This window comes from Chelonia mydas, chromosome 4 (genome assembly GCF_015237465.2).
Source record: "Chelonia mydas isolate rCheMyd1 chromosome 4, rCheMyd1.pri.v2, whole genome shotgun sequence".
NCBI lineage: Eukaryota > Metazoa > Chordata > Testudines > Cheloniidae > Chelonia > Chelonia mydas.
Window position 1 is genome coordinate 18,897,808 of NC_057852.1, and position 12,345 is coordinate 18,910,152.

General features: G+C 39.8%; 1 protein-coding gene and 1 long non-coding RNA gene across 3 annotated transcripts in view; one reads left to right on the forward strand and one right to left on the reverse strand.

Moving 5' to 3' along the window:
- The window catches only part of LOC119566074, a 15,988-nt gene continuing 3,643 nt past the window's right edge, over positions 1 to 12,345 (forward strand). For both annotated transcript variants that reach the window (XR_006290466.1, XR_006290465.1), the window contains exon 1: positions 1 to 1,273. This is a non-coding gene — a long non-coding RNA (uncharacterized LOC119566074). The remainder of the gene's footprint in view (positions 1,274 to 12,345) is intronic.
- HPSE (heparanase) overlaps positions 8,635 to 12,345 on the reverse strand; it is a 23,517-nt gene continuing 19,806 nt past the window's right edge. Inside the window, exons 11-12 of the mRNA XM_037896779.2 lie at positions 11,863 to 12,009; positions 8,635 to 10,929 (exon numbers count right to left, since the gene is read on the reverse strand). Of these exons, the coding sequence (XP_037752707.1) occupies positions 10,770 to 10,929; positions 11,863 to 12,009 (307 nt within the window). The 3' untranslated portion in view covers positions 8,635 to 10,769. The remainder of the gene's footprint in view (positions 10,930 to 11,862; positions 12,010 to 12,345) is intronic.

The window sequence follows — 12,345 nt, forward strand, 5'->3', positions numbered from 1 at the left end:
TCAAATAAACTGGTTAGTCTCTAAGGTGCCACAAGTACTCCTTTTCTTTTTACGAATACAGACTAACACGGCTGTTACTCTGAAACCTATCTCAGAGCTGTTGGCCCTGCAGTTTGAGAGGGAGTAAAAAGCAATACAAATGTACCTTGGCTACTGAAGTCAGCAGATATGACTGTTTACACAGAAGGCTGCATTTTGCTGTACAAGGTAGTGCTATTTTTACATTATGTTTCAGATAAAACTTCTAAGACCACACCTAGTATATTGTGTTCAGTTCTGGGCTACTCAGCACCAGAGACATTTAAGCAAATTGCAGTGAGTTCAGCAAAGAGCAATTAATTAGGGAACTGGAAAGATTGACTATAAGGAAAAGTTAGTTATAAATGTTGACTAAGAGGGTGGATATGATAGTTATCTATAATTGATATGAGTAAAAAGTCAGTAAGAGGAAATGTTTGAGCGCAAGGAATATACTGCAAAGGTAGTTAAAGGAACTTAAGAAAATGAAAATTTAGCTGAATATAGTATTAAGAAAAACTTCCTGACTCTGAGTTCTGTTGGACTGTGGAATTGTCCCCCAAAGATTGAACAAAACAACAGAGTATACAATGTAGAGAACAATCATGTATTGAAAGGAGGATGGACTAAATAACCTAATAGGTCTTTTCCATCTCTAATTTCTATGAACTAATACTTACAGAGTTTACATCTAGTCCCAAAACATTTTCTCTGACAAAAATCCATGCTTTTTGTGTGTGGATCTTTGTGCCTTTGCTGTTTATCTACCAATTGCCACCAAAGATAAAATCTCATTTCAACTTTTCTGCTAAGTGCATTTGGCAACATAAATTAAAAATAATGGGATTTATAAATTAAAATGTAAAGAACTTAAAGTTCTTTAATTACAGTACTTCACTTCAGCTATTTATCAAGGCCTCTTCTTACTACTACTTACTTAATTTAGTAGTATTAATACTATGTGATATTGTTTATGGAATTTTTATATATTCTGGTTTTGATGCCTAATAGATTTAAATCTTATTTTACAGATGACTTGTTTCAGATTATATGTGATAAACATTTTTGGATGTGGGCTGTCACAGCCCTATCTTGGTATTTTACTAATCTCCCTTTACAATCTCCCATTACAATCTGCATTCAGATTACAAAGAACATCATCAGCATTACCAGATCTTGTGATATTTCACATATTTTAAAGTCCCAGCTCCTGGAGGCAACTAATTACGTGAAGATCTCAGTTTCCTTTAAAAAAGTAAGTTTCAACCTCCCTGCGGGAGGAGAAAAGCCTGAATAAATCACCTGTGTGCACTCTAAAGGCTCAGTAACTGGAAGGCAAAATAAAAAACAAACTTTAAAAAAAAAATCTCATGATTTTTGGGGCCTGACTCCTGATTTTTGAATGCTTGGGGTTGACAGTGTTGCACTAGAAATACAAGGAGCACTTGTTATGAATTGAGGAAATGAACTTTGTAGCATAGTTTAAGTAATTGCTCCCTCTTGTGGCTAATTTCACTCTATACATTTATAGATTTGATTTTTAACCAAAATCTCGGCGTAGCTCATTGAGCAAGGTGCCTGCCTGATTTGGATAAGAAAGCACTTTACAGTTAACATTTTTGTCATGGGTGCATTTTTACTGCAATAGCTGTACTATGAATATATTACACATGGATAGCTCCTTTCACCCAAGTACTTCTCATTGTTTTTACAAAAGTAGGGAAATATTTATTCTCTTATGCAAACAGAGAGATTGAGCCACAGGAAGGTTAAGTAAATTGTTCAAGGCTACACAGTGAGTGGCAGAAGCAAGAATAGAACTCAGGTCTCGATGGCCATTGTGGTGACAAAGCCACTAGACAATTGCTATCTTGCCATTACTACCCATTGCCTCTGCAGCTATTCGGGACACCTGTTTTTGTGGACATTCTCTTCTTACCCCCAAACAAATGTGTTGAGTTCAGTCTCTTTCTATGCAAGAGGTTTACATACTGATTTAGCGAGAGTCATTTATGACAGGAGGCCTCTTACAAAAGAAGCTTCAGGTGACTGTGTAGTATCAGCAATCAAATCGTCATGACTCTGTGACCTTTGTACTTCTGCAGAAGGCTAAGTGGTGTCTCATGCCACAGCATCCCTCCCTTTGAGTTTGACAGACCTGACAAGTTCTACAACAGGGGTGGCCAACCTGTGGCTCTGGAGCCGCATTCGGCTCCTTACCTAGGCACTGACTCCGGGGCTGGAGCTATAGATGTTAACTTTCCAATGTGCTGTGGGGTGCTCACTGCTCAACCCCCTGCTCTGCTCCAGGCCCTGTCCCCACTCCACCCCTTCCCCCGAGCCTGCCATGCCCTCGCTCCCCTCCCCTCCCCTCCCCTCCCCACCAGAGCCTCCTGTGCACTGCATAACAGCTGATCATGGTGGGCGGGAGGTGTGGGGAGGGAGCAGGAGGCACTGATTGGTGGGGCTGCTGCAGGCAGGAGGCACTGCAGGTTGGAGTGGGGGGAGCTGATGGGGGTAGGGGGGCTGCTGACATATTAGTGTGGCTCTCTGGCAATGTACATTGGTAAATTCTGGATCCTTCTCAGGCTCAGGTTGGCTGCCCCTGCTACTTGTTGCAAAGAATCATAGAATATCAGGGTTGGAAGGGACTTCAGGAGATCATCTAGTCCAACCCCCTGCTCAAAGCAGGACCAATCCCCAATTTTTGCCCCCAGATCCCTAAATGGCTCCCTCAAGGATTGAGCTCAGAACCCTGAGTTTAGCAGGCCAATGCTCAAACCACTGAGCTATCCCTGCTCTACAAACTTAACTGGAAATCCATTGAAATTAAAACGTCTTATAAAGAACACAGTGATCCACTGGTGGAGTGAATGTCCATTTATAGCAAAATGAAATGAAAGTCTTCAATCACAAGCCTAGTTACTGTGTAATTCTATGGTAAAAAAGATGGTACGATGAGTTCCATTGTTATCCAGTATGTAGATATAATGGATATTTTTTTAAAGGATTGATATCTCTGGTGATCCACTATTAATCATGTGGAGTTACTATTACTGCATCCAGTCAACAATGTACATTAGATGTGAAGGGCCTGCTGAATCCTTTACATAATCAGAGAAGCAGCATTTATATGACAAAAGCCTGCTTTGCTCCAATTTCAATCCATGGTCAAACTGCCATTGATTTCAGTGATAGCAGTAGTAGACCGTGTGTGTTTATGTGCATAAAAAATTGCAGTGCATACATTTTTATGATCCAAGATAGCTAATCTTCAGAAACAGAGTTGCAGTAAATCTGGGCTCAGTAATCAAAGTTGTACTTTGTCACAGAATGCAATGTATCACAAAGAGATTTCACAAAAATGATAATTTCCTCAAGGTTGGATATTAGTCACAAGTACACTTGGAGCTCTACACCCTCAAATGGCTTACACGTCAGTGCAATGATCGGGTGGAAGCAGACACTCACAATCACTATAATTAGTCTCCATAAATCATTTCACAATGAGTTTGCGTACAAGTGCTTTAGATTTTCTGTTTATCATCCTTTCTTCCTTCCTAATTCCTAGTCATATTTCCAGCAATAATCACTGATTGTTCTTGTAGTGCAGTTTTGTTTATGCTGTATATTTTGATTTGTCTGTATCATTAGGTTTTGGGATATGCCTGAGGTCTGAAGATTTATTATTTGAAACTGTGGCAATGATTTTAAAAAAAGCCAAAAGATTAGCACTTTGTTCATCCTATGGTCCTAATCCTGCACACACACACACACTAAAATGTTTGCGGGATTGGAACCTAAATTAGCACACACGTTAAATTAACTGTCCAATTTTTTTTAGATTAACAATTACTTAAAGCATTATTTCAGATAGAGCGCCATTTAAATAGCATGCATGTTAGAAAATTCCTTTAACAGTTAAGGGTTTTTTCCTGCTTCCCTTTTAATGTTTAGATGGGCCTTTCGGGCAGTCCAGAGAGCAAAACCAAAAATACTCCAGTTCACTTTTTTTCTCTCTGCTCATACTGTGACAGACTGATAATAGCCTGGCCAAACTTTATGGAAATAAGATAAATTTACTGAATTAAGTTAGAACTTATTGAATTAGGTTTAATACCTTTGTGGTCTGTTGTGTTAAATATCAGTTGTGTATGTGTTATTGGAATTATATATAACTCCTCTAGGAGGTGGGGGATGCTAATCACATTTCTGCAGTTATCAGCCCTTTGACGCCACCCTCTGGAGAGATGAGCATATACTAGTTCAAACTGGATTCTCTAGGGACCAACAGAAAAAGAAAGGATTTCTGGATAAATAACCTGGTTTTAAACAGGTTCAGGACCTTCTTCCTGCAGCGGCAAACAAACTGGACCCCTGCTTCATAGAGGGTCCCAATCCTTAGGGAGGGGTTAGAAGGAGTTGGCCTACTGAGGCCCCGTAAGACTGGATGCTTTGTTCTGAGCTGAAACTCACAAACTTGAAACTACAGTGAAACTCCTTGGGTGGTGTTTTGAAGGACTGCTGCTGCCAAAGCCCACGATAGGGTTGGAGTGATCTCTGGCACAGGTGCCGATTCCAGGGTGCTCCGGGGCTGGAGCACCCTGTCAAAGTTTGACTCAGACTCACAATTTATCAGACCACTCTGTTTTATTAGCAAAGCTGCTCTGCTAATACATTTAGAAGTGAGCCCCCCAAGTGGGGCTTGTGTCTCTTAATTTATACAGTTTTTTGGAGAACAAGTTACAGAGAAGTTACAGACAAAAGAAGAAAAAGATTTTAGTCACCACCCTTCGAGATCCCTGAGACCAGTCACGTATCTTCAATTACCTGCCACCCTTAACAATCTCCTTTAACAGCTTCCAGTTAACTTAACTAATTGCCCTTCACACCTTCCATTCTGATGCCTGCTTCTTAGACGTGCTGGCTCTATCTTAATTGCTTCTCCATTCAAAAGCTAACTGTCCCTACGTGTGCTCCCTCAGATACTTTGTAACATGTTTTGGCATGCCCTCTCATTTACAATGTATCCAGCATGTCCCCTTATACAACGTTATACAATGTTATACTTCCACAACCCACAGGGAAAAAACGGTGGGTGCTGAGCATCCATCGGCAGCCCCCCATCAGCCTCCCCTCCTCCCGCAGTGCCTTCCCCTCCCTGTGCCTCCCAACTACCGTGATCAGCTGTTTCGCGGGATGCAGGAGGCCCTGGGGAGGAGCGAGGACACGCTGTAATCGGGGGAAGGGGCGGGAAGAGGCAGAGTGAGGTGGGGCCTGGGGCAGAGCTGGGAGTTGAGCGCCCCCCCGCACGTTGGAAAGTCAGCACCTGTGATCTGTGGTAAGCTTTTTGGCATGCATGTAGGTTCCTTTGTAGTTCTGAATATGTTTTCACCTTAAGAATAAAATAGATTTGCAGAGGAAGAGCTGTATGGTACCTTATAAGTGTGGGCAATTACTTTGTTGTTAGCCTTTGAAGAGAAAGTAAGCAGTCCTGGTTAGGTAGTCTGACTTTTGTAGGAGATATCAGGAGTACAGTCAGGGGGCTGTGCAGGCCCAGTCAGGAGGAAACGAGACCGTCTCAGTTCAAGAGAGGTGACGGCCAGGCGAGCTGGAAGCCTAGAGTGGATGCCTTTGCTGGATCACAGAAGGGAATACAGGTGCAGTTGCTCTGAACTGTGACACATACAGCTGGATACTGCTTGCTATTTGTTCATTTTAAGCTCCTCTGCTGTGACTGGTAAATGCTCTCTTTAAGGTCTTACAGAAAAAGCATGCACCATCAGCAAAAAGTAAACAAATTAGCAAAAAGAGGAAATAATGTTATAGTAATCTTAGAATTTGTAACAATAAGTACAAAAATTGTAGATGCAAATATGATTTTCAGTTTGACTATCATTTTATAAGGTACAATAAGAACTTTTGCTGTTCTGTTTTACCTGTCTCCACCCAAAGACATAGGGAAGTCTTCTGGACGCTTTCATCACATGGCCCACTGCTTCCAGTTTCAGAGTCATGCTTTCTCAAAGTTCCCAGCCATTTGGTTCTACAGTTTGGATTTGCATCCATCTCTATATATCATTTCTCCACTTCACATGAATATACCTGTCAAGGTTCCTTTCCCACTCTGAACTCTTGGGTACAGATGTGGGGACCACATGAAAGACCCCCTAAGCTTATTCTTACCAGCTTAGGTTAAAAACTTCTCCAAGGTACAAACTTTGCCTTGTCCTTGAACTGTATGTGCCACCACCAAGCGTTTTAAACAAAGAACAGGGAAAGAGACTACTTCCCCCAAAATATCCCAACACCCCCTTTCCTGCGGAAAGCTTGATAAAAATCCTCACCAATCTGTACAGGTGAACACAGACCCAAACCTTTGGATCTTAAGAACAATGAAAAATCAATCAGGTTCTTAAAAGAAGCATTTTAATTAAAGAAAAGGTAAAAGAATCACCTCTGTAAAATCAGGATGGTAAATACCTTACAGGGTAATCAGATTCAAAACAGAGAATCCCTCTAGGCAAAACCTTAAGTTACAAAAAGACACAAAACCAGGAATATACATTCCATCCAACATAGCTTATTTTACCAGCCATTAAACAAAAGGAAATCTAACGCATTTCTAGCTAGATTACTTACTAACTTAACAGGAGTTGTAAGGCTGCATTCCTGATCTGTTCCCAGCAAAAGCATCACACAGACAGACAAACCCTTTGTTCCCCCCCTCCAGATTTGAAAGTATCTTGTCCCCTCACTGGTCATTTTGGGTCAGGTGCCAGCGAGGTTATCTTAGCTTCTTAACCCTTTACAGGTGAAAGGGTTTTGCCTCTGGCCAGGAGGGATTTTATAGCACTGTATACAGAAAGGTGGTTACCCTTCCCTTTATATTTATGACAATACCATAGAAAAGGGAGCCGTCATTTTAAAATCTCTGGTTCTAATGAGCCCAACTCAGAATTTTGCTATCTTTTCAAGAGGAGGAATGTTGTAAGCACCATCCCTAAACAGAGAGGAGGGTGATCACATAAGGCAGTTAGTTGCTAACTGGTTACCCTGCAGTCGGAGACTCTAGCTCCATTAATTCATTCCTGGTTTTTTATGTCCCCCAGTCATTTTCTTTCACAAGTACCTCTAACATTGACATATACCAACCTGCTGCATTGTGATTAACAAAGCAGGACCCCAAATTTCAGTGTCTTAAAATTGGAAACTTCTTAGATATACTTTGCCTTCATTTTTTTCATACAATGTAAGGAGAGCCAGTCTCTTACCCTGCAGTCGGAGACTCTAGCTCCATTAATTCTTTCCTGGTTTTTTATGTCCCCCAGTCATTTTCTTTCACAAGTACCTCTAACACTGACATACACCAACCTGCTGCATTGTGATTAACAAAGCAGGACCCCAAATTTCAGTGTCTTAAAATTGGAAACTTCTTATACTTTGCCTTCATTTTTTTCATACAATGTAAGGAGAGCCAGTCTCTGTCCCTGCTTCATGCTTAAGGACATACTTTAAGTAGCTGAACTAGGCAAGTTCCTGGGAGCTCATGGGAAATACCCATCGTCCGGAAAATACTACTTTAAAACACAGAACTTTATGATGATTATGTTAACATTTGCTTAACCAAACCATGTCAGGTGTGTGAACCTGAATTCCCCTTCCTCCCAATTCTGGGGATGAGGAGAGAAGTGTGACATGCCAAAGCTGTTTATCTTTCCTGCTTTTCTCTCTTATATACGTCTGAAAAATACCACGAGTATTAAAACAACAAAGTAATTTCTTTGAAAATAATTAAAATGGAGACAGGAAAAATTCATGAGCTATGATCTCATGTACGTACCAATTACTTAGTCTGGATTAAATTCCTATGGTTTATTATAATGCCATGGGAAAAAAACCATAAAGTAAGCTGCTGAGGCAACAATAACGGTAGTGGGAGGGACATGGGCATAATCTAGTTACACGAGCACAGTGCTGAGAACCTGGGATTGTAATCCAGGCTCTGACATTGAACCCTTTGTAGCCCTGGACACATCATTTAACTTCTTTGCCTCAATGTCCTCACCTGTACAATGGGGCTAATAGTGCTTTCCTATTCATTATACAGTACTCTTCAGAGGGTGTTATAAAGATTAATGACATTGGTAAAGTGTTTTGAGGTTGAAAAGCACTATCCAAGTTCTAAATATCACCAATTGTTACCTCCATAATGATAATTATCTATTTAATAAAGAATATATGTTTAAAAATATACGTTTCATTTTTAAACATATCACACTGATTTATATGTTGACATTACAAGCCTTATCTCCGTGCTCCCTTGCATTTGTACTATCCCTTGTTTCATATTCATCTGGTTGAAACTGTAAAACCAGTGTTTGTCTGGTGGTGTCTCTTACGATGTTCCACAAAAAATATAAATCACAATAAAAGGTCGTGTGCTTCACATGAGATTCTTTTATTTTTTATCTCTTGCACTCTCAGGGGAAATCATAGAAAAGCAGCTGGAGGAGGTCTGATGAAAAAGAAATCTGACTATAATATAGGATGTACAATTCACAGATGTGAATAAGCTAAAAATGAACCTTCTAAAGAAAACCACAATTACTAAAGTGTGATATAAATTACTTTATTAAAAATTTGCATATATAAAAATATCACAACATTAAAGAAAACAATGAGGGCTGTGTTTCCAGTTTTTAAATTGCTTTTCTAAAGAAAACCACAATTACCAAACTGATATAAATTTTATTTAAAATATGCAAATATTAAAAAGTCACTATAAACAGGGTTGGCTGTGTTGCTGTTTTTTAAGAATGGTCCTGAAAAGCATTTCATCAGGCTAAAAAAAGAAATTTTATTACTTGTTTTTCAAAACTTTAGACTGTTACAACTAAGAACTTTACAAATCTAATTTATGTTTCATAATTTACGCTGTCTGTTTACTTCCATCTGAATTTGGAGAATGAATATTTTAAGTTGAACACAAATTATCTGGTTTCATTGCCATTTTTAAACAAAATGTCATAATTATATTTCAGTGATTTGTATGTTTTTGATGGTTTTTTAAAAAACAAAATCTAAATTTGGTTCCTTATTTACCTGATTGTGTCATTTAAATTGCAAACGGAAAATACAGTAATGTGAAACTTTCTTCCTGATATATCTCAAAATAAGCATTCACAGTTTGCATTGTAGCAGGTTGTATGTTTTAAGAAAATTAGGTACAAACAAATATCAAAGACAATATCTGTGCTTTAAGTTATATTGCTATTTGGTGTTTTGAGATTTATTTATATGAGAATAAATAGTTCCTGAGTAAAGGTATAGGAAGAATGCAGTAAGTTTAAGAGAAGGAAAATGGCTTTGAAAGATTGCCAAGAGAAGAGGACTCCAGCTGTCATTTACCTCTGCTGGTCCAAAGAATCTTAAGAGATCTCCTGAGTTTTATAGACTTGGAGAGGGCTCACATTTCTGACTCGGAGAAATCAGCTGTCTCCTACAGCCACGTTAGTTATTCTGAGCATGATCCAAAGCCCAGTGAAGTTTTATCTTGGACTTCAATGGGCTTTGAGTCAGACCCTTTGTGCCCTCCCTTCCTCATATGTATACAGTTAGTGAAACTATCCAGCCTGATCATAATTCAGGCCCTTGGTAGTGATATCAGGGGACTTCACGAGGAACTGTGAATATGCTCAGTGAAGTTGTTTAGAGGTAACTTCTTCCCAAACTGATAACATTCGTGAGCCAGGGAAGCAGGTTAAAAGGAGATCATAGTTATCCTGAAAAATCAGTAAAGCAGAGAGAGAAAGTTTTATCAGAGTGAAAATTCACACCCCTGAGTGATGCAGTTATACTGACCTAACTCCCCCTGGAGACAGCACTGTGTCTACAGGAGTGTTTCTTGGGGAGGTGGAGTACCTACATCAATGGGAGAAGCTCTCTTGTTGACATAGGAGGTGTTGTCTTCACTAAGCACTACAGTGGCACCGCTGCACTTGTAAGCGTAGACAAGCCTTAAGCTTTTTTCCTCTCACTCTGTTTCCCTCCTTCCATTTAGATAATCCTTCCTTTCTTAGTCTTCCTTTTGCTTGTTTTCTCCATCCCTTACCCCCAAGATAACGAACAGTTGAATACTGCAGCTGGGCTTTGGACATCCCTTACTGCAGGTAATGAGCGTCTGACTTTTTTGTGCATTAACTATTGGCAGCTTTCGCATGATTGTCTCCTGCTCTCCCATCATCTGTGGGCATTAAAGGAACAGTGCGAGTAAAAACACTGGGGGGGATACATTTTAAAAGAGCCCTCATGAACCTCATCTGCTCTCAGCAAAAGAGGCCGCTATAACAATTGTGCTTAAATTTATATAACCTAGAAGATGAGGGAATATCTAAGTCTTTGGCTGGCAGATCTGCAGACACAATGTAATCAGCTCCTGTGACAGAAGTGTGCTGAGTAGAGAAGAACTTGCTGCTAAATGGACCACTGGGGGCCCAAGAGAGGAAGGAAACAACCTTCCCAAAACGTGGGGAAAAATGTTCTTGCAGGTTTACATCAATATGGTTCATATACACAGTACACAATACGCATTTATGCCCTCTCTTCCCCCAGCTTTTGCTGCCACTCCAGCAGATTTGCAGCAAGTTTGCCAGAGTTAATGCTTACTACAAAAACGTGACCCTCTAGTATCAAACTTGAGTTTTAGCCACTATGCACGTGCAACCGTCCTGTGAGGATGTGTTCAACATTTAAATGCAAGCAATAGCTTTTGCATTTTTTATTACATAAAATCCATATGAAAAGGCTGGAAGGCCAAGAGCACTCCCAGGATGGAGGGGTTTCTTAGTAAGTGCTGGCAATGTTTTGTTGTCCACCATCCTTAAGACATGACCATTCAACTGAACAGACCTGCATGGAGAGAGGTTGTTGGGTTAGTTATGTTTTGTGGACCATCTAACACAAAGCTCACTTGGTGTGACTGGAAGAAAGAAGGAAAGTGCTGACATTAAGGCAGATTTATGTTGCTTTAAGGTAGTTAAACCACTTCCACCCCCATCCTTACAGACTGACAAGTGTACAGGATACTGGCAGCATGTTTACTAGATGTATTAAGCTGCCTGCAAGCTACATGTATTTATGTACATGATATATACACACACATTTATGTGGGGTAACTTTAATGAAAACTGAAAAGTAAAAGTTTTTTGTTGTTGAACTGTTCACAATCACAAGTTGCGTGGAGAATGTACTTTGAAAAGCACAGATAAGCTTCTGTTTCTCTTGAAACTGTTAATACACCACTGACACCCAAAGAGGTGCACTCAGACCAGATGATCACAGTGACCTTAGAATCTAAGGAGGCAGATCCTTACCATTTTTATGTGTTAGTGATATTGTCGCTGTTAAATACAGAGGGCCTGATTCTAATCTTACTAAAACCAGTGTAAATTAAGAGTAACTGCTCTGAAATCATCACAGGTAAACCTGTGTTCAAAAACATTCTGAGATTAGAATCAAACCTAAAATATTGAACCTGGATACAGGCAGCCTTTTGATTCATACATTTTTGTGATGTTCCATCACTCCCGTGTTCCATATTAAATGCAGAAACGGATCATCAATAATAGTCATTACATGTCTGCTGAGCTATCATATCAATAACATTTATCAACAGTGCCTAGTATTAGGAGACCAAATTTTATAAGTAAGCACTTACGAAAAAATAAAACATAAAAGTAACTAGTTTTTAATCCTAAAAAATTGAAAATAGAGACCTGTTTTTATAGCTCATCTACATGATAGTGAGGGTACAATTTACAATAAAAGAAAATGTATTCTTACCTGGAAAGTATGTCCTGTTCCCCATGAGGTAATAAAAGGTATTCATCTATATGCTTATTAGATAAGTTATGGGGCAACTGCACATGTTTGGTGACATTATAGAGGTTTAAAAGAAACAGAGTAACATCCCCTTCTTTGTACATTGGGCTGAAAGGGAAGAAGAGAAAAGCACATTAACAGTCACATATTAAAAATAAATTATAGTATTTGAAAGGAGTTGTGGTCACAATTGGGCAGATCACATTCCCTCTTCACCAGAACAACTGTGGTTCCTCTGCCCAGGGAGAGGATAAATGGCCAAACTCCTTGTGTGTGTCTGTGCCCTCAGCGCACCAAGAGAGATGAACTGCTCACCGTGTCCCAGAATACAGGGAGACACTGGGGATGGGCTGCTGAATCTGCAGCTGTGTCTACACCAATAGCCCCAGTGCCTTAGCCACTAAGGGAGCAACATGGAGGACAAGGAGATGACGTAAAAGGTTG